This window comes from Scyliorhinus canicula, chromosome 13, assembly GCF_902713615.1.
Source record: "Scyliorhinus canicula chromosome 13, sScyCan1.1, whole genome shotgun sequence".
In the NCBI taxonomy this organism is placed as follows: Eukaryota; Metazoa; Chordata; class Chondrichthyes; order Carcharhiniformes; family Scyliorhinidae; genus Scyliorhinus; species Scyliorhinus canicula.
Genome location: NC_052158.1, coordinates 159,459,985 through 159,482,858, shown reverse-complemented (window position 1 = coordinate 159,482,858; position 22,874 = coordinate 159,459,985). Strand labels below are relative to the sequence as shown.

General features: G+C 44.7%; 1 protein-coding gene across 2 annotated transcripts in view; it reads left to right on the top strand.

Annotated features, from left to right (window-relative positions):
• The window catches only part of abcf3 (ATP-binding cassette, sub-family F (GCN20), member 3), a 111,251-nt gene that overhangs the window by 58,904 nt on the left and 29,473 nt on the right, over positions 1-22,874 (top strand). For both annotated transcript variants that reach the window (XM_038815901.1, XM_038815900.1), the window contains 4 exons: positions 4,693-4,893; positions 10,908-10,984; positions 17,844-17,888; positions 18,985-19,117. In XM_038815901.1, the coding sequence (XP_038671829.1) occupies positions 4,693-4,893; positions 10,908-10,984; positions 17,844-17,888; positions 18,985-19,117 (456 nt within the window). The remainder of the gene's footprint in view (positions 1-4,692; positions 4,894-10,907; positions 10,985-17,843; positions 17,889-18,984; positions 19,118-22,874) is intronic.

Genomic DNA, 22,874 nt, shown 5'->3' with positions numbered 1-22,874 from the left:
CCTGGAGTGCTGGAACCTGCAAGGCTGGGACCAGGTGCTGGTAGGTGGGGCCAGAATGGGCAACTAGGAATTTATTTTTTAGCCAGTGCAGACACTATGGGCTGAATAGCTCCATTCTGTGCCGTCACGTTTCTATGGTTTTATTTGGGTCTGTGCTCTCCATTGTCCATACATTAATGGGATAGCAGGATACTTCATTTCAGAGCTTAAAGGCCATTCGTTCCACATGACCCAGGAGCAGAAGTAGGCCATTCGGCCTATTGAGTCTGCGCTGTCATTCAATGAGATCATGACTGATCTGATATGATAATCCTCAACTCTCCCGCCTTATTCCCATAAGCCTTGATTCCCTTACTGATTAAAAATGTCTATTTCAGCCTTGAACATACTTAACAACTCAGCCCCTTGTGGTAAAGAATTCAACAGATTAACTACCCTCTGAGAGAAGGAATTCCTCCTCATTTCTGTCTTAAATGGGAGACCCCTTACTCTGGGATTGTGCCCTCTGGTCCTTTCCCTACAAATGAATTAAAATATTGCATACTATAATCGCTCTGTTCAATAATACCACACAGCAAATCTGTAGCTGTCTCTCTGAGGAGTGACCATCAGTGATGAGGTAATTTGAAAAAGAACTTGCATTTGTATAGTGCCATGATTGTGGGGAAATCCCAAGCCACCTTGCAGCCAGTAAAGCACTTTTGAAGTAGTAATTGTGGCAATATAGGAAGATGCCAATATTGGTATGGCTAATCACCAGTGGTTCTCGTTTTGTAGAGAGAAATAAATTCACGTGTTAATTCCCAGATTATATGTGAAAATCTTGATCTCGTGCACTAAAAATGGAAATTAACTCTAATATTAAACTAGTGGGCTTAATTGTAGGAGATGGTACCCTTTGTACGTCAGAGGATTGGATTTGTGCCTTTATTCTCAAATTATGGAGTGATAGATATGACATCCCAAACCCTCGGTCTCCTGTGGTATAACCTATGGAGTTTTAATTGTTCAGACACTGCCGACTCTCAGCTTTATCTTGGTAAGAACTTCTGCGGGAAAGCACTGAAAAATGATTCCATGGCTGTGGGAGTGCCTCCCTGGCTGCTGTAGAGCATGGTACAGATGTTGAGGCAGAAGAGAAGTTTCAGTCTGTGTTGGATGACATTTGGCCTCCCCATGTACTGGGTTAGGGAGGGGTTGGAGGTTAACCAGCATTCCTGCTCCCAATCACCTTCCGGTGACCCCGTCCTTGCTGGAAGATGTATGTGCGGATGTTGATTGAGGACGCCATTAGATTTGGCTTTGATGCACCAGACGATGGATGTTACTGAACCTTGCTGTCTAACCTCGGGCATCAATAATAAATAATTGGATTGGATGTGTTCCTTACAGTTAGAGTGCTGCATATAGGTCATTGTATTTCTTACAAAAAGGATGGAATCACACGATTGAGAGTACGAAGGAGATTTACAAAGGTGTTGCTAGAAACAGAGACTTTTAGCCACAGGGATAGGTTGAATAGACTGGAAAAGTTTTCTTTAGAACAAAGGTGACTGAGGGGAGATTTAATTCATGTGTATCAAATTGAGGGCCTGGATAGAGTGGATAGGAGGGACCAATTTCTCTTAGCAGTAAGGTCAGTAATTGGGTGCCATGGATGTAAAATAATTGACGGAATGATGAGAGGAACATTAAGAATCTCCATCCGTCCAGAGGGTGGTGTGGCTGACACAAGATAATGGGCAAAATGCTGACTGAAAGCATTCAATTAAATTCTCAGCTCCTCTGACTGAGGTCACCAGCCTCGCTTTCCAACTTATTCGAGCAGCTTCCATATTGTGCAAGGCTGCCCTGCCATGGGGTATTTTAAAAACATGGTTATGGATATCATTGCTCAAATGTTTTGAAGTACAATTGAAATGCTGATTTATTTTTGGAACATTTTTCTTCAGTTGTCGAGTATGGTTTGTTTTCTCTGGAACTGCTGAGTTTTGGAACCACATCAGCTCCCTCTCCATATAGTGCAGGTTTGTGAAGGGCATATTGTGTTTAGCTAACTTGATTGAGATTTTGAGGTAACAGAAGGTTGATCTGGAAATACACTGGCTTTTTTTTTATTGTTCCTGGCGTGTGATCATCACTAGTTAGGCCAAAATTTATTGTCCATCCCTAATTACCCTTGAGAAGGTGGTGATGAACTGCTGCCTTCGGCCGCTGCAGTCCATAACGTGTAGGTATACCCACAGTGCTGTTAGAAAGGGAGTTCCAGCTTTTTCGACCAGCCACTGTCAAAGAGCAGTGATACAGCTCCAAGTCAGGATGATGTGTATCTTGGCAAGAAAATTCCAGGTTCCCCTGCGCTGCTGCCCTTTGTCTTCTAAATGATAAAGGTCATGGATTTGGAATGTGTTGCGAAAGTAGTCTAAGCGTGTTGGTGTAGAGGGAGTGAATATTTATAATGGTGAATGAGGTGTCATATGTGTGTGCACTTCCAAAGGCTTTTGATGAAGTGGCACGTAATAGGCTTAAAATTGAAACTCAGAATAAAAAGAGCAATAGCAGTTAGCTGAGTGAGTGTAATGGAAAATGATTGTTTTCAGATTGGGGAAAGACATGAGGTGGACTTCCCAGGGTGTCAAATTTTGCAGAAGACACAATAGTTTCTAAAAATATATATTTTTATTCTCCTTTTTCACATTTTCTCCCAAATTTACACCCACCAACAATAAACTATAATCAGTAAGAATGCAATGTCAAACCCCACATCAGCAACAACGGTCCCAGCCTCCCACCAAACCCCCAAACAGCAGCCCACATGTTAACATTAACAAATGACAAAAAGGAATCAGGGATCGCCCATAGTCACCATTAACACATACAGTCCCCCCCTCCCCCAACCCCTGCTAATGTTCGATGTTATCCAATTCTTTTTTTTCCTTTTTAAAACATTTAGAGTACCCAATTATTGTTTTTCCAATCAAGGGGCAATTTAGCATGCCCTTTCCACCTATCCTGCACATCTTTGGGTTGTGGGGGTGAAACACACGCACACATGGGGAGAATGTGCACACTCCACAGTGACCCAGGGCTGTGATTCGAACCCGGGTCCTCAGCGCCATAGTCCCAGTGCTAAACACCGTGCCACGTGCCGCCCTTATGTTATCCAATTCTTGAAAATGCTTAATGAATAACGCCCATGAATTGTAGAACCCACGCCCATGAATTGTAGAACCCCTCAGTTCAAACTTAACCTTCTCAAGAGTCAAGAATTCCAACAGGTCCCCCCGCCACGCCAGGGCTCAGGGTGGAGAGAGTGCTCTCCATCCCAACAGGATCCGCATTCGGGCGATCAACGAGGCGAAGGCTACAACATCTGCCTCCGCACCCGTTTCCAATCCCGGCTGGTCCGACACCCCGAATATGGCCTCTTCGCGGGCCCGGGTCCAGTTTCACGTGCACCACTTTAGAAATTACCTGAAAAACCTCCTTCCAGTAATCCTCCAGCTTTGGACAGGACCAAAACATGTGAACGTGATTGCAGACAAGTGGCAAATGAAGTTTAATGCAGAGAAATGTGAAGTGATATTATTTGGTAGGAAGAATGAGGGGAGGCAATATAAAATAAGGGGTACAATTCTAAAGGGGGTGTAGGGGCAGAGAACTGAGGATATACAAGCACAACCCGTTCAAGGCCGTAAGGCAGGTTGAGAAATTTGATGAAGCATTTGGAATCCTGGGTTTTCTAAATGGAGGCACAGAGTACGAAAGCAAGGGAGCAAGATGAGCCTTTGCGAAACATTGGTTCGATCTATTCTCAACACCAGGGCCGGCTCAAGGTACCGGCAACTCGGGCAGTCGCCCGGGGCGCCATGTGCTAGGGGGCGCCATCAAGGAGTGCGGGTCCCGCGCATGCGCAGTTGGGCCGGTGCCAACCAGCGCATGCACGGTGGCCGCCCTCCCTCAGGCCGCCCCGCACAAACATGGCTGATGGATCCAGGTTCGCCGGTGGTCACTCCGCCTGCCCCCCCCCCCGAAGGGCGCCGAAGTTCAGCTTGCCCGGGGCACCAGCAACCCTAGGGCCGGCGCTGCTCAACACCACACTTTAGGAAGAATGTGAAAGCTTTTAGTCGGTTGCAGAATAATCTGATAATGGTTCCAGCGATGAAAGAGTTCAGTTGGATGGATGGGTTGGAGAAGTTGGGACTGCTGTCTTTGGAGAAGAAAAAGTTGAGAGGAAATTTGATAGAGGCGCTCAAGAGGGTTGAAAAGCAGAGAACACCGATATAAGATGAATGCAAAAGAAAGAGCAACATGACGGAAAACATTTTTAAGCAACAAGTGGTTCGGATCCAGAATTCACTACCTGAGTGTGGGGGAGGTGTATTCAATTGTAACTTTCAAAGGAAATTGGTTAAGCACCCAGGGGAGAAAATTTGCAGTGTTGGGAAGTGGGACTAGCTGAGTTGCTATTGCAGACAGTCAACACCGACGTGAGTGGCCATATGGCAGCTTTCTGTGCTGTAACCATTTTGAAAGTACTTCCAGTAATCTTTCAGCGAGTACTTGCAGAGTGAAGTAGATTGTTGGCTGGATTGCCTATTGCCTTGCTGAGGACTGTCCTGTTGATAAAAGTGTCTTTAATGTGTTGTGTACTGAATTATCTTTCCGCTAAAGCCAATACTCTTCTTTCAGACCTGGCAATCCACAATCTTAGTCGTGTCGCACGATCGCAACTTCCTCAACGCCGTGGCAACCGACATTGTTTACCTGCATTCGCAACGCCTGGAAACCTACAGGGGCGATTACGAGAACTTTGTAAAGACGAAAGAGGAAAGGCTGAAAAACCAGCAGCGCGAGTATGAGGCCCAGCAGCAATACAGAGAACATATACAGGTATTTGTTCAGCATAGGCGAGGAAGCAAGGCTGCCAGCCGTGAATTTCCTTCATATTTATGCCTAGAGATGCAGCTAATCTTGGTGCAATCCAGTTACAGGGCTGAAAGATTGCAGTATTTTGGGCTGTTTTTTTAATATGTTTTCTATTTTCTAAATATTTTTGTGTCTATAAGGCACTTAAAAATGGTGCCATTTCCCTGATTGGAGGTATTTAGACATTGCTGTGCCTGAGATGCATGAACATTGGTTAAACATGTCAAAACTCTGAGCTTTTTGAGATTGGGGAATGGATGTGTTTTTGGGCCTATCTGCTGGGGGTGCACATGGGAAATTCAAGAGAGAATGTGGAACTGTAGCCCTCTGTGGTTTTTAATTGCCTCGGTGGGTAGTGTTTGGGGATCCCAGTGTGCTGCTTGCCCGTGCACACTGGAGGGGTCCAAGGCAAGACTATTCCATCCTGTCCCGGGTGAGCAGTTGGGATGTTACATTGGCTGCAGTGTCCATGTTCTTGTCCGAGGGGAAAATGGGATGAGCAGCTCCTGATCCCTGTCTGGAGACTCGAGCTGAAAATTGTGGAGCCAGGATCAGACCTCCTGTCCATGACAACTGCCCAGTTGAATAGCTTGTAATAGTTGCATTGAGATTGATGCAAAGAATGATAAGTTGAACAGGGTATCAGACAGCAAATGGAGCCTATCAATATCAGTTTTGACTAAGGTTGGGGGGTGGGGGAACAGCTGGCCTGTTGGTCAGTTCTTTTAGCGTCTTCATTTATTTCCAGTTCAATTTCCTTCCTGTCTGTGAAACACTGACTCAGCAATCTTAGAGAGTGTTTAGTTGCAGCTTTGAAGATGAATTTGTCTGGGAGAAGTACAGTCACTTGTGTCAGGTTGAAGTACAACCATAATTAGTTTTCCTTCAGCATAATGATAGAACCTTTACTCTTGGGGACAATACAACAAATATTACTGGTATTCATATTTTGGAATACAATTAAGCTGTAAAATCTAAACAGTACAGATATACGTCTGTGTGTACAGGTATAACACTGGAGTACAGTACTGATGGGAATGGGTCTGTCACTGTATAACACTGTGGTACAGTACTGGTGGGGTGGGTATGTTACTGTGTAATACTGGGGTACAGTACTGGTGGGGTGGGTATGTTACTGTGTAACACTGGGGTACAGTACTGGTGGGGACGGGTCTGTCACTGTATAACACGGGTACAGTATTGGTGGGGATGGGTCTGTCACTGTATAACACTGGTACAGTACTGGTGGGGCTGGGTATGTCACTGTATAACACTGGGGTACAGTACTGGTGGTGATGGGTCTGTCACTGTATAACATGGGTACAGTATTGGTAGGGACAGGTCTGTCACTATAACACAGAAACAGTACTGGTGGGGACGGGGTCTGTCACTGTCTAGCACTGGGGTACAGTGCTGGTGGGAACGGGTCTGTCATTGTATAATACTGGGATAAAGGACGAGTGGGTACAGGTTTGTCACTGTATAACACTGGGGTACAGTACTGGTGGGGACACGTGTGTCACTGTATAACACTGGGGTACAGTACTGGTGAGGATGGGTCTGTTACAGTATAACACTGGGGTGCAGTACTGGTGGGGACGGGTCTGTCACTGTATAACACGGGTACAGTATTGGTGGGGATGGGTCTGTCACTGTATAACACTGGTACAGTACTGGTGGGGCTGGGTATGTCACTGTATAACACTGGGGTACAGTACTGGTGGTGATGGGTCTGTCACTGTATAACATGGGTACAGTATTGGTAGGGACAGGTCTATCACTATAACACAGGAACAGTACTGGTGGGGACGGGGTCTGTCACTGTCTAGCACTGGGGTAAAGTACGGGTGGGGACGGGTCTGTCATTGTATAATACTGGGATAAAGGACGAGTGAAATGAAATGAAAATCGCTTATTGTCACGAGTAGGCTTCAATGAAGTTACTGTGAAAAGCCCCTAGTCGCCACATTCCGGCGCCTGTCCGGGGAGGCTGGTACGGGAATCGAACCGTGCTGCTGGCCTGCTTGGTCTGCTTTAAAAGCCAGCGATTTAGCTCAGTGAGCTAAACCAGCCCCTAGGGTATAGGTTTGTCACTGTATAACACTGGGGTACAGTACTGGTGAGGATGGGTCTGTTACTGTATAACACTGGGGTACAGTACTGGTGGGGATGGGTCTGTCATTGTATAATACTGGGGTACAGTACTGGTGGGGACGGGTCTGTCACTGTATAACACTGGGGTACAGTACTGGTGGGGATGGGTCTGTCATTGTATAATACTGGGGTACAGTACTGGTGGGGACGGGTCTGTCACTGTATAACACTGGGGTACAGTACTGATGGGGACGGGCCTGTCACTGTATAACACTGGGGTACAGTACTGGTGGGGATGGGTCTGTCATTGTATAATACTGGGGTACAGTACTGGTGGGGACGGGTCTGTCACTGTATAACACTGGGGTACAGTACTGATGGGGACGGGCCTGTCACTGTATAACACTGGGGTACAGTACTGATGGGAACGGGCCTGTCACTGTATAACATTGGGTACGGTACTGGATCAGACAGACCTGTCATTGTGTAACACTGGTACCGTATTGGGGAACAGGCTTGTCATTGTATTATGCTTGCACTTTTCAATAAAATGCATTCGGGAGGGTAAATGCTGAGAAACTGTTCCCTCTGCTGGTGAAATCAGTATCAAAAGATCTTAAAATTAAAGCTAAGCCGTTCATCAGGAAACACCTTTCACACAAGTGGTCTTTGAAATCTGGAACACTCTCGCATTACAGTTACTGGGGGGGGTGGTCAGTTGAAATTTTCAAGACTGTGATAGAGTTTTGTTAGTAACGATATTAGGGGATATGGAGGAGAAGTGGATAAATGGATCCGAGGTCCAGGTCAGTGCAAATGTAATTGAATGGTGGAATAGATGTTTGGGGCACCAAAGCCTGGCTTCCTATTGTTCCTGATGCCAAAACCGTCTTGAAAATTTGTGTCCCAAGAGCTGATTTATTTTTAGGAATGGGGAGGGTTTCCGATTCCTAGAATCATACAGCACAGAAACAGGCCCTTCGGCCCATCATGTCTATGCTGACAATCAAATACCAATCTGTACTAATCCCATTTATCAGCACTTGGTCCAAAGCCTACTACGTCCTGGAACATTGGGATCGGTACTGGTGGAGGTGGGACCAGTACAAACTGGATGGGTTATTGCTGGGAAGGATAACTTTTGTCTTCACTCTTGCTTCAAGTGATATGTAAAATCAAAGTATAACGGTCAGAATGTACCACTTTAAAATGTGGATTGAACTGCACAATGGCCTAAAAGTTACTGACTTTGGTTTATCCAAGACTTGGTCTGAGGTCACATATGCAGTGCCACAAACGGACATCACAAACTGATGGCCTAGGGCAAGTATTTGCTGATGTGGTTGGGGAGGGTTTAAACTAGAATGGCAGGGGGAAAAGAGAAACAAGGACAGTAATGAAAGAAAGAACAGTAAAATGCAAAAATGGTCGTCGGGGGTAATCAACGGCAAGAGGCAAATAGAGCCACTGTACAAAAAAAAGTTAGGATGATTAAAAATGGCAAAAAGGCAAGCCTCAACCTTTGTATCTCAACGCGTGAAGCATTCGGAATAAGGTAGATGAACTAACGACACAAATAGAGGCAAATTGATATATTCTCATTGCCATTACGTAGACATGGTTACAAGGAGGTCAGAACTTGGAACTTAACATTTAAGGATATTTGACCTTTCAGAAGGACAGGGGGGAAGGAAAAGCTGAAGTGGACTGGGCGGATAGATTAGCAGGAAAGACAGTAAACAAGCAATCGCAGACATTTAAGGAGGTAATTCATGACTCTTGCCAAAAATATATTCCAGTAAGGAGGAAAGACTCAAAGAGAGGGATAAATCACCATGGCTACCCAAGGAAGTTGAGGAGTGTTTTAAGTTGAAAGAAAAAGCAGATAAGGAGGCAAAAGTCAGTGATAACCCCGAAGACTGGGATAAATTCAGAATCCAGCAAAGGAGGATTTAAAAGATAATAGAGGGGGAAAATAAACCACGAGAGCAAACTAGTGAAGAATATGAAAAGTGAAAATGTTTTAAATATTTGACTTTAAATATACAAAAAGGAAGAGAGAGGTCAAAGTGAACATAGGCCCCATAGAAAATGAATCTGGGAAGAAAGTTATGGGGAACAAGAAAATGGCAGAGGAGTTAAACAGATATTTTGCAACTGTCCTTATGGTGGAAGATGCTTCGAACATTCCATTAATACTAAAGAATACAGGGGGGAGCAATTACATACCATCACTAGAGAAGTAGTATTAGACAAACTAATGGGGCTAATGGCAGATATGACGCCTGGCCCTGATGGCTTGCACCCTACAATCCTTAAAGAAGTAGCTACAGAGGTAGTGGGTGATTTGGTTATAATTTTCAAAAAATCCTTGGATTCTGGAGAAGTACCGGAGGATTGGAAAACTACCGAAACTATTGAAAAGTGGAGGGAGGCAAAAAGCGAGTAACTTTTGGCCAATTAGCCTGGCATCAATTGTTGAAAAGATGTTGGAAGCAATTATTAAGGAAGTCTAATTAAGCAGAGTCAGCATGGCTTCATGAAAGAGAAGTCGTATCTGACTAATTTATTCTAGTTTTTGAGGAAGTCTCAATCAGAGTGGATAGAGGGGAACCAGTAGATGTTGTATTTGGTCTTCCAGAAGGCATTTGACAAGTTGCCTCATAAATGTTAAGTCATAAGATAACCCCAACTGTTCCCAATATATATTAATGACTTGGAGGAAGGAAGCGAATGTACTGTCGACACATTTGCAGACAACACAAGTAGATGGAAGGGCCGGTTGCGAGAGGGATACAAACAGTTGCAAAGAGGGATTGATAGCTTAAGTGAGTGGGCAAATAGTTGGCGAAGGGAGTTTAATGTGGGAAACTGCAAGGCAGCACGGTGGCACAGTGGTTAGCATTGCTGCCTACGGCGCTGAGGACCCGGGTTCGAATCCCGGCCCTGGGTCACTGTCCGTGTGGAGTTTGCACATTCTCCCCGTGTCTGCGTGGGTTTCACCCCCACAACCCAAAGATGTGCAGGGTAGGTAGATTGGCCACTCTAAATTGCCCCTTAATTGGAAAAAATAATTGGGTACTCTAAATTTATTTTTTAAAATGTGGGAAACTGTGAAGTCCATATTGGAAGGGAGAACAAAATAACAGAGTTCTATTTAAATAGAGAAAAACTGTAGAGAGCTGCAAAACAAAGGGAATTGGGGGACTTGTGAATGAAACACAGAAAGCTAGCACACAGGGGCAGCAGGAAGGCTAATGGAATATTGGCCTTTATTTCAAGGGGGTTGGAGTATAAGAGTCGGGAAATCTTGCTGCAGCTGTACAAGGCACTGGTGACACCACATTTGAAATAGAGTAGTTTTGGTGCCCTTATTTAAGGAAAGATATTATTTCATTGGTGTCAGTTCAGAGAAGGTTCACTGGGACCCCTTGTATGGAGAAATTGTCTTATGAGCAAAGGTCAAACAGGTTGGGACTCCACTCATTGGAATTTAGAAGAAGGCAGTGTGTCTATTTGAAATGTATAGGATTCTTAAAGGGCTTATCAGGGTAAATGCTGAGAGGATGTTTCCCCACATGGGAGAGTCTAGGACCAGAGGGCAGAGTCTCAGGATAAAGGGGGGCCAATTTGAGACTGAGATGAGGCGGAATTTCCTCTCTGAGAGTTGAGAGTGTTTGGAACTCCAAGGTACAAGGACATGTGGGGGCAGAGTCGTTAAGGCGGAGATAGATTCTTGATCAGTAAGTGAATCAAGGGTTACGGGGAAAGGGCAGGAAAGTGGACATGAGCCTATTGAAGGTGGAGCAGGCTCAAGGGGCCGAATGGCCACCTCCTGTTCCTATTTCTGCTGGTCTTAATGTCAGTTTTTTTGAATCTGTTAGGTGTTCATAGACCGATTCCGATACAATGCAAACAGAGCTTCACAAGTACAGAGCAAGCTGAAACTGCTGGAGAAACTGTAAGTATTGTGTGCTCACGACAATGAATGTTAGACTTTAAGAATGAGGCACTGTGGCCAAGTAGCTGACCAGGCTTAATGTTCTTTGCACCACTGAGGCAGATGTTGAAGTGAAAAGCTACGGGTTGGGACATTGAGAACTGTGAGGGGAACATCTATTCTCAAGGGCTAGTTTGCAAAAGCAATAATATGCATTGCTGCTTCAATTTGACCCTTCAGTGCTGACACAGTGATGACAGTTCCAGAGATGAGAAGCTGGGTTTAAGAAACCCCTAATTTATTGTTTAATGTGTTGAAGGGAAGTTAGCTCTTTTTAAAATTCTTCATGGGATGTGGGTGTCAATGGTCAGGCAAACATTTGTAGCCCATCCCTATTTGCCCTTGAGCTGAGTGGTTTGCCGTTTCAGTGGGCAACATTCGAAACATATGAACAAAGGGTAGAGATAGGCCATTCAGCCCCTCAAACCTATTCCACCATTTAATAAGATCATGGTTGATGTGATAGTAATCTCAAATCTTCATCCCACCTACCCCTGATAATCTATCATTCCCTTGTTTATCAAGAATCTATCCACATCTGCCTTAAAATATTCGAAAGACTCTGCTTCCACCACCTTTTCAGGAGCAGTTCCCAAGACACTCAACTGAATGAACATATTTTGCTCCTTTTCCATTTTAAATACAAAGAACAAAGAAAATTATAGCAGAGGAACAGGCCCTTCGGCCCTCCCAGCCTGCGCCGATCCAGATCCTTTATCTAAAACTGTCGCCTGTTTTCCTACGATCTACTTCCCTCTGTTCCCTGCCCTTTCATATATCTGTCCAGATGCATCTTAAATGATGCTATTGTGCCCCCCTCTACCACCACCGCTGGCAAAGCGTTCCAGACACCCACCACCCTCTGCGTAAAAAAACTTTCCACGCACATCTCCCTTAAACTTTCCCCCTCTCACCTTGAAATCGTGACCCCTTGTAATTGACACGCCCAATCTTGGAAAAAGCTTGTTGCTATCCACCCTGTTCATACCTCTCATAATTTTATAGACCTCAATCAGGTCCCCCCTCAACCTCCGTCTTTCCAACGAAAACAATCCTCATCTACTCAACCTTTCTTCATAGCTAGCACGCTCCATACCAGGCAACATCCTGGTGAACCTCCTCTGTACCCTCTCTAAAGCATCCACATCCTTCTGGTAATGTGGCGACCAGAACTGCATGCAGTATTCCAAATGTGGCCGAACCAAAGTCCTATACAACTGTAACATGACCTGCCGACTCTTGTACTCAATACCCCGTCCGTTGAAGGCAAGCATGCTGTATGCCTTCTTGACCACTCTATCGACCTGCGTTGCCACCTTCAGGGTACAATGGACCTGAACTCCCAGATCTCTCTGTACAACAATTTTCCCAGGACTCTTCCATTGACCATATAGTCCGCTCTTGAATTAGATCTTCCAAAATGCATCACCTCGCATTTGCCTGGATTGAACTCCATCTGCCATTTCTCTTCCCAACTCTCCAATCTATCTATATTTTGCTGTATTCTCTGACAGTCCTCCTTGCTATCTGCAACTCCACCAATCTTAGTATCATCTGCAAACTTGCTAATCAGACCACCGAAACCTTCGTCCAGATCATTTATGTATATCACAAACAGCAGTGGTCCGAGCACAGATCCCTGTGGAACACCACTAGTCATCTTTCTCCATTTTAAGACACTCCCTTCCACCACTACTCTCTGTCTCCTGTTGCCCAGCCAGTTCTTTATCCATCTAGCTAGTACACCCTGAACCCCATACGACTTCACTTTTTCCATCAACCTGCCATGGGAAACTTTATCAAAGGCCTTTCTGAAATCCATGTATATGACATCTACAGCCCTTCCCTCATCAATTAACTTTGTCACTTCCTCAAAGAATTCTATTAGGTTTGTAAGACATGACCTTCCCTGCACAAAACCATGCTGCCTATCACTGATAAGTCTATTTTCTTCCAAATGTGAATAGATCCTCTCCCTCAGTATCTTCTCCAACAGTTTGCCTACCACTGACGTCAAGCTCACAGGTCTATAATTCCCTGGATTATCCCTGCTACCCTTCTTAAACAAAGTGACAAGATTAGCAATTCTCCAGTCCTCAGTGATCTCACCCGTGCTCAAGGATGCTGCAAAGATATCTGTCAAGGCCCCAGCTATTTCGTCCCTCACTTCCCTCAGTAACCTGGGATAGATCCCATCCGGACCTGGGGACTTGTCCACCTTAATGCCTTTTGAATACCCAAAACTTCCCCCTTCCTTATGACGACTTGACCTAGAGTATTTAAACATCCATCCCTAGCCTCAACATCCATCATGTCCCTCTCCTTGGTGAATACCGATGTAAAGTACTCATTAAGAATCTCACCCATTTCCTCTGACTCTATGCATAAATTCCCTCTTTTGTCTTTGAGTGGGCCAATTCTTTCTCTAGTTACCCTCTTGCTCCTTATATACGAATAAAAGGCTTTGGGATTTTCCTTAAACCTGTTAGCCAAAGATATTTCATGACCCCTTTTAGCCCTCTTTATTACGCGTTTGAGATTTGTCCTACTTTCCTGATATTCCTCCAAAGCTTCATCAGTTTTAAGTCGCCTACATCTTATGTATGCTTCCTTTTTCATCTTAGCTGGTCTCACAATTCCACCCGTCATCCATGGTTCCCTAATCTTGCCATTTCTATCTCTCATTTTCACAGGAACATGTCTGTCCTGCACTCTAAGCAACCTTTCCTTAAAAGACTCCCACATTTCAAATGTGGATTTACCCTTAAACAGCTGCTCCCAATCCACATTCCCTAGCTCCTGCCGAATTTTTTTATACTTGGCCTTTCTCCAATTTAGCACTTTTCCTTTCGGACCACTCTCGTCTTTGTCCATAAGTATTCTAAAAGTTACGGAATTGTGATTGCTATTCCCAAAGTAATCACCGACTGAAATTTCAACCACCTGGCCGGGATCATTCCCCAATACCAGGTCCAGTATGGCCCCTTCCCGGGTTGGACTATTTACATACTGCTCTAAAAAACTCTCCTGAATGCTCCTTACAAACTCTGCTCCATCTACGCCTCCAACACTACACGAATCCCATTCAATGTTGTGGAAGTTAAAATCTCTCATCACACCCACCCTATTGCTCCTACATTTTTCTATAATCTGTCTACATATTTGTACCTCTACTTCACTCTCGCTTTTGGGAGGCCTGTAGTAAAGTCCCAACAATGTTACTGCACCCTTCCTATTTCTTAGCTCTATCCATATTGCCTCAGTGCTCGAATCCTCCATCGTGCCCTCCTTAATCACAGCTGTGATATCATCTCTGACCAGTAATGCAACTCCTCCATCCCTTTTACCTCCATCTCTATCCCTCCTGAAGCATCTATACATTGGGATAATTAGTTGCCAGTCTTGCCCTTCCCTCAACCAAGTCTCAGTAATACCAATGACATCATATTCCCAGGTACTTATCCAAGCCCTAAGTTCATCTGCCTTACCTGCTACACTTCTTTCATTAAAACAAATGCACCTCAGGCCACCTTTCCCTTTGCGTTCATCATCTCTTCCCTGTCTACACTTCCCCTTAAGTCACATTGAGTCTATTATCTAGTACCTTACTGGCTTTCGTTGCTGCCTCTTTACTGACCTCTAACTTCCTAATCGGGTTCCCATCCCCCTGCCACATTAGTTTAAAACCTCCCCAACAGTGTTAGCAAAAGCAACCCCATGGACATTGGTTCCAGTCCTGCCCAGGTGTAGACCATCTGATTTGTAATGGTCCCATTGCCCCCAGAACCGGTTCCAATGTCCCAAAAATCTGAACCCCTCCCTCCTGTACCATCTCTCAAGCCACGTATTCATTCTGACTATTCTTGAATTTCTACTCTGACTGTCCCGTGGCACTGGTAGCAATCCTGAGATTACTACCTTTGAGGTCGTACTTTTTAACTTATCTCCTAACTCCCTAAATTCTGATTGTAGGACCTCATCCCGTTTTTTACCTATATCGCTGGTGCCTATATGCACCATGACAACTGGCTGTTCACCCTCCCCCTTCAGTATGTCCTGCAGCCGATCTGAGACATCCCTGACCCGTGCACCCGGGAGGCAACATACCATTCGGGAGTCTCGTTTTCGACCACAGAAACGCCTGTCTGCTCCCCTTACAATTGAATCCCCTGTGACTATAGCCCTGCCAGTCTTTTTCCCGCCCTTCTGTGCAGCAGAGCCAGCCACGGTGCCATGAGCCTGGCTGCTACTGCGTTCCCCTGGTGGGTCATCTCCCCCAACGGTATCCCAAACGGATACCCTGTTTTGGAGGGAGATGACCGCAGGGGACACCTACACTGCCTTCCTGCTCTTTCTCTGCCTTTTGGTCACCCATTCCCTGTCTCCCTCACCAATCCTAATCTGCAGTGGACGACCACTTATTTTTTAATAGTTTTACGAGTCAACCTTATTACTGTGAATCTGGAGTCAATTGAGACCAGGTAAGGATGACAGATTTCCTTCCCTAAATGGCATTCGTGAACCAGATGAGTTTTAACAACAATGGTTTTGTGATCACCATTACTGAGACTAGCTTTTAGTTTCCAGATTATTAATTGAATTTAAATTTCATCAGTTGCCATGGTGGGATTTGAACACACGTCTGCAGAACATTAGCCTGGCCTCTGGTATTTCAGTCCAGTAACATTACCACTATGCCACTGTCTCCCACTGTGCCACTGCTAGTCCTTAAAGTATTTAAGAAGCTTTTTGTACCATTGATCGAAAAACAAACCTGAATTAAAGCTTAGTAAAGTTTTAATCTTGATTCTGTTGTGAAAGAAGCCAAAGACTCGACACCAGACACCTCCAATGCTTTATCAATGTGCAGCTGGTGTTGGTGGGACAGGGTATGTTGCAGAGCCAATGTAAAGCAGCCTGCATCTCTGAACTGCTGATTCCCACTCTGAACCCAGGGGTTAACCGGATACCAGACACCGATGTTCACTATATCATATCAGCAAAAGATTTACCTCGGGATCCTCTTAAGAGGATCTTGAGGATATCCAATCCATAGCAGTGACATCTGATGGAATGAAGTGCTGTCTGTGGCTTTCCACGAGAGTGCACCTTTAGCTTCATGGTAGCCATCTTGGCCCATTGTCAAATGATGCAGGCTTCAAATCCCACTTCAAGCAGTTTGAATTCCAAGTTGACATCCAGTGAGGTATTTAGCCTTGGTCGGTGAACTGCCCCAACCCTCAATGTGGAGAGTTGAGAAGGGGAGATGGGGGTGGGGTGGGGGATTATGGCCTGACATGTTAAATACTTCATCCAGGACTGTACCCCATGTTGCAGTATTTTGTACTCTTGGTAACGGTGCTGATCATTCCCTGTTCCACCAGCTTACGCATTCTGACTCTTCAGCTTAAATGTATTTGTTTAAACAGCGGTGGGAAGCAGCTAGCAAGGTGTTTACTGGAACCCATTCCATCTCTGCTCGTGGACCAACCTGGTTGCAGTCTAAAAATTCAGGAATTCCCCCTCGAACAGCACAGTGGGCGAACCTTCACCACACAACTGTGGCAGTTCAAAAATTCTAACTCACCATCACCTTCTCGAGGGCAATAAGTACAGGTCTTGCCAGTCAGCGATGCCCACATGCCACAAATAAGTAAAAACAGGCTTAAACTTTAGTGAGCATCCTGCTGAATACTTCTGGGGTATAAATTACAGATAATGAGCGACACAATGAAGCCAGCATCTTAAACACAGGTGACCTAGTGGATTTTCCTTCTCTGATTTAAAAAAAAAAAATAATCTGTCTCAAACCAAAAGAAATAAATTTATAATCTTTAATTGCTTTTTACAATGTTTAAAATTAGACTTTTTAAGGGCAGTTTTTTTTTTTGACAATTTATTGAAGTTTCTTTTTGATTTTGGGAACATGGGAATTCGGAGCAGAAGGCAATTCAGCCCTTCAAGGACTGCTCCGACATTCAGTCAGAGCATGGCTGATCTCTTCCTAGTCTCAAATCCACCCCCTACCTGCTCCCCATATCCCTTTAACCCATTGTTTATCTGAAATGTATCTATTTCCTTCCTGAAACCATTTAATGACTCCGATTCCACCGCAGATTCACCACCCTCTGCGAGAAATAGTTCACCCTCATCTCAGTTCTAAATCCACCGCCTCTCAACCTATATACGTGACCATTCGTTCTATTGTTTTAGTGGAATCTCTTGACGATGCTTATCAAAGGATCCACCTTCGTTTCTAACCTGGGCAGATCTGAGAGCATCTGCGGATGAACAGAGCTAACGTTTCAAATCTGGATGGCATCCAGACTCGAAACGTTAGCTTCCTTCTCTCTCCTCAAATGCTCTCGGACCTGCTAAGATCGGCCAACATTTTCTTTTTTTTAAAATTTAGAGTACACAATTCATTTTTTCCAATTAAGGAACAATTTAGCGTGGCCAATCCACCTAGCCTGCACATCTTTGGGTTGTAGGGGCGAAACACACGCAAACACGGGGAGAATGTGCAAACTCCACACCGACAGTGTCCCAGAGCCGGGATCGAACCTGGGACCTCGGCGGCATGAGGCCGCAGTGCTAACCCACTGCGCCACCGTGCTGCCCTCTGTCCAACATTTTCTGTGTTGGTTTTAGATTCCAGTACCCGCAGTAATTTGCTTTTATTTCATTTCTAACCTGCGTTATCTCCAAGACACTGGCTGTCTTATGTGCATTTCTGGACCTAGTTTTGCATTTTGAACTTGAGTTGTTTGATTGCTTCTCATACATCTTGAATTTGTACTGATTAATTTCATTCTTGCAGGCCAGAGCTGAAGCCTCTTGAAAAGGAGCTGGAGGTGACGATAAGGTTTGTGCAGTGCAATTAAATCACAGAATGATGCAACACAGAAGGAAGCCAGTCCGCCCACTGTGTCTACTGGTTCCTTTGAAAAAACTATGCAACTGTAAAGCTAATAAAAGTTCCTACATTGGGGAGACCCAGGCCTCCAATGTGGCAGGCTAGAATTCTACTGAACTACCAATGCCTGCAGGACAATGGACCTTAAAATGAGTCTAATGTACCAGTGCGCAAAGTCATTCTTAACTTGATGTGGAGTCATTCACCTGAGGAAGGAGCTGTGCTCCGAAAGCTAGTGATTTGAAACAAACCTGTTGGTCTTAAACCTGGTGTTGTAAGACTTCTTACTATTCTTAACTTGCACAGAGGATATTGCTGCTCGCGGTCGGCGGGGGGGGGGGGGGGGGGGGGGGGGGGGGGGTAGCGGCAGCGGCTGTGTGTGTGATGCTGCTGAGGCAGCACAGGGGGGAGCTTTCTAGATTGCGTTACAAGGTAAATTACCAGTGAAGGGCATGGTATAAATCAGGATGTATTTTTGGTAAATGCAATAATTGAGGAATATATGAAATGAAATTCGCATATTGTCACAAGTAGGCTTCAAATGAAGTTACTGTGAAAAGCCCCTAGTCGCCACATTCCGGCGCCTGTTTGGGGAGGCTGTTATGGGAATCGAACCGTGCTGCTGGCCTGCTTGGCCTGCTTTCAAAGCCAGCGATTTAGCCCTGTGCTAAACAGTCCCAGGTGAGGATGAAGGATATAGTGAAAGGTGGGGAGGTGGGTTTAAATCTTTTGTAAAGGGGCAAGGTGGTAGGATTGAATGGTTTTCCTTTATCCAAAATGACTTGAGTTTACAATGGGTTTGTGCAATAAAGGAATGAGTTGTGCTCTGTTCAGTCCCAGTCTGGGGAGGGACAAACTCTTGGCGTGGTGCGTTATTGCTCACGCTGGGGAAAATGGAGGATGGCAGAATCGAATGCTTTATTTTGACTGGCTATTTTTCCCAGAGTATGAAACACTCCACTTCAGCTATGTCTGTGATTTGACACTGTGATTGTGATGCCTACGTGTGTTTGGATTTGACTCCATGTTTTGTGTTCCTCCGCAGGTTTCCTGATAATTTTGAGAAGTTGTCCCCTCCAATATTACAGCTGACCGAAGTGGATTTTAACTACTCCACAGAGCATCCTATATTCGTAAATCTCTCTGTGTCGGCCGATCAGGACTCCAGGATTTGTATTGTACGTACATTTTTCCTCTTATTTTGTATCTTGGGAAAGGTGGGACATACTGGGTTTGTTTCCACTGGAGTTTAGAAGAGTGAGGAGTGACTTGATTGTCTAAGATCCTGAACGGCCTTGACAATGTTTTCAGATTTATTTTGCCGGACGTGGGCGTCGCTGGCTACCTGTTGAAGTGTTTTGAGAATGTAATTAGCAGAATAGATAAGAGAGAACCAGTAGATAGAGTGCACCTGGATTTTCAGAAAGCTTTCAATAAGGTTCCAAACAAGAGGTTCGTGAACAAAATTAGACGCATAGGATTGGGGGTTATAAACTGGCATGGATTGTGAACTGGTTAAAAGACAGTGTGACGACCAAGATGGGAGGAGTGCAGTCTATCCCTGGTTCCCCTGCTCAACAGATCACAACATCTATTTAAATAATATTCCAGCAAGCTAGATGGCCAAATGCATCCTTTACGTATTGATCTCAGAATGACCACTCAATGCCCAGGATTCTTCAATAAACAAACAAATTATTAATTTATTGTAAAACCAGTCTTGTAAGGAGATGGTAAAGCTTATTAACATACAGTATGAAATGTAAAGTATAATAACTACTCTTTCCAAATACCCTGGCTTGTGTGCGCACGCACTAAAAAGTTATAGAACATAGAACAGTACAGCACAGAACAGGGCCTTCGGCCCTCAATGTTGTGCCGAGCATTGTCCGAAACCAAGATCAATCTATCCCACTCCCTGTCATTCTGGTGTGCTGCATGTGCCTATCCAATAACCGCTTGAAAGTTCCTAAAGTGTCCGAAAAATGGAGGAATTCTGATCAAAAGTGTAAATGTTAAATGGTTCAAGGGAAAAGAATGGATGAAGGAGTCCCTGAACTGGTGTCCGGGTCACATGCTTGGTCTCGGCACTGGTCTGGGAAACAATCAATGACTCTTGCACTACTTTTCAGACGAACCTCATGGAAGACTCGCAATTAGTCAATTTCAGAATGTAGAGCAACTTCCATTCACTTTTTGCTTTTGACGGGATCTGGATCTTCAGGAGCTGTTGTCATCTTTACCCAAACAGTTGATGCTGCTTGGTTTTTTTTCCGCCAAAAGCAAAACCCTAGCGGCTTTTAAACAGTTGTCCAGGCATGTCCCTTCCCAAAGCCATGAGCCACCATGTGACCCTTTTTGTAAACAGTCCTCCTGGGCTAAAGTGTTAAAACTGCTAAATTACCTTTTATGGCAAAATGCTGTGTTTTCCAGTACCCAGAGTCCTTGCATTAACTCTTTAAAGGACAGTGCCTTTTAAGAATGTTCTTGATCCTTGAAGATGAACCATTTTTAAAATTCTTTCTTGTCGATATTGGAGGCTGTGCCAGCATTTAATACCCATCCCTAATTGCCTTTGAGGTGGCAAGAGTCAACCACATCGCTTTGTGTCTGCAGTCACATGTCGACAGACCAGTGAAGGATGGCAGATTTCCTTCCCTAAAGGACCCTGAATCAGATAGGTTTTTACAACAATTGACAATGGCTCCATGGTCATCATTAGACTTTTAATTCCAGATTTCTACTGAATTCAAATTGTGCCATCTGCTGTGGTGGGACTTAAACCTGGGTCCCCAGAACATTACTCTGGGTCTCTGGATTACTAGTCCAGTGACAGTGGAATTAAGCCACTGTTTCGCTTGCATGATTAGCGTTTATGACAACAGAAAACAGAGAAGGAATAAACTGGTCATTCTCTAGATGGCAGGTTGTGACCTGGTGTTCTGCAAGGATCAGTGCTTGGGCTCCAGCTATTCAAAGTCTGTATCCACAATTTGGACGTGGGGACGAAATGTAATGTTTCCAAGTTTGCTGAGACAAAAGTAAGTGGGCAAGAATGTGGCAGATAGAATATAATATTAAAAATTATCCACTTTAGTCGGATGCAGAGTGTTGACGTTCAAAGGGATTTTTATTGAATTCAAATTTCTGCCATTGTTGGATTTGAATCTGGCCCAGAGCATTAACCTGGGTCTCTAGATTACTAGTCCAGTAACAATAGCACTGTGCCACTACCTCCCCTAATGCAGGTCCAGAAAGCTATTAGGAAGACGAATGGTAGGTTGACCCTTATTATCATAGATTATCATAGAATTTACAGTGCAGAAGGAGGCCATTCGGCCCATCGAGTCTGCACCGGCTCTTGGAAAGAGCACCCTACCCAAGGTCAACACCTCATCCCTATCCCCAAACCCAGTAACCCCACCCAACACTAAGGGCAAGTTTGGACACTAAGGGCAATTTATCATGGCCAATCCACCTAACCTGCACATCTTTGTGACTGTGGGAGGAAACCGGAGCACCCGGAGGAAACCCACGCACACACGGGGAGGATGTGCAGACTCCGCACAGACAGTGACCCAAGCCGGAATTGAACCTGGGACCCTGGAGTTGTGAAGCGATTGTGCTATCCACAATGCTACCATATTGCAAGAGGATTTGAGTATAGGAGTCTTAGTGCAATATATAGAGCAGTGGTGAGACTGCATACAGTTTTAGTTATTTTGTCAGAGTGCAAAGAAAGCTCACCAGACTTGAAGGTTCACCAGAAGTCCTGGGATGGCGGGACTGTCCTATGAGGAGACATTGAGGAGACTGGGCCTATAGTCCCCTGAGTTTTGAAGACTGAAAGGTGATCTCATTGAAACATACTAAATTCTTACTGGGCTTGATAGTGTAAATGGAAGAAGGATGCTTCCTCTGGCTGGGGGTCTAGAACCAGGGGACACAGCCTTCAGAATAAGGGGCAGACCATTTTGGGCTGAGATGAGGAATTTCTTCAGCAGGGGAGTGGTGAATCTTTAGAATTCTCTACCCAGGAGGACTGTGGAAGCTCATTTATTGAGTGTAGTCACGATAGAGATTTCTAGATATTAAAGGTGTCAAGGTATATGGGGATAGTGTGGGGAAAATGGCATTGAGGTAGAACGTCAGTCATGGGGCTAGGGAAGTGGGCGGGGGGGTGCAAGGAAGGTCGCCTCAAGGGAGGGGAGCTCATGAGGAACAGAGTAAGAACAGGGAGGAGAGCCACTTGAAGGAGGGATCATGGACCACTCCCACACAGGGAGAAGCCGGGGAAACAAAAGGACCCGCCATCCCTCAAACTCAAAGTCAAAGGGGAAACGGAACCTTCCCCACCAACGAAATGGAGACGACCGGTGAGCGAGGGGCAGCATCCCAACAATATCTATACATATGTGGGTAAATCTGGCTGCCCTCCTCCCACCAAGCAACAGGAGCCCCAGGAAGAATTCGTCAAAACACTAAAAATTAACACTACTGTAAAAATATAAATTCGTATTGGAGTCTCAGTCACAGTTATGTGAACGCAAGGGGCTTGTGTCTTGTTTCTATTTTTGTTTTATGCCACGATCGTAGTTGTTGTATTGTCATTCATACGCAAAACTCTCAGGAACAGCTTCTTCCCTGCTGCCATCAGACTTGTGAATGGACCTACCTGGTATTAAGTTGATCTTTTCTCTACACCTTGCTATAACTGTAACATTATATTCTGCAGTCTCTCCTTTCTTTCCGGTGTACGGTATGCATTGTTTGTACAGCATGAAAGAAACAATACTTTTCACTGTATATTAATACATGTGACAATAAATCAAATCAATAAAAATATATTTTTTTAAAGATCAGCCATGATCTGGTTGAATCACTGACCAGTGGAGCTGAATGGCCTACTCTTGTTTCTGTGTTTTTATACATGCT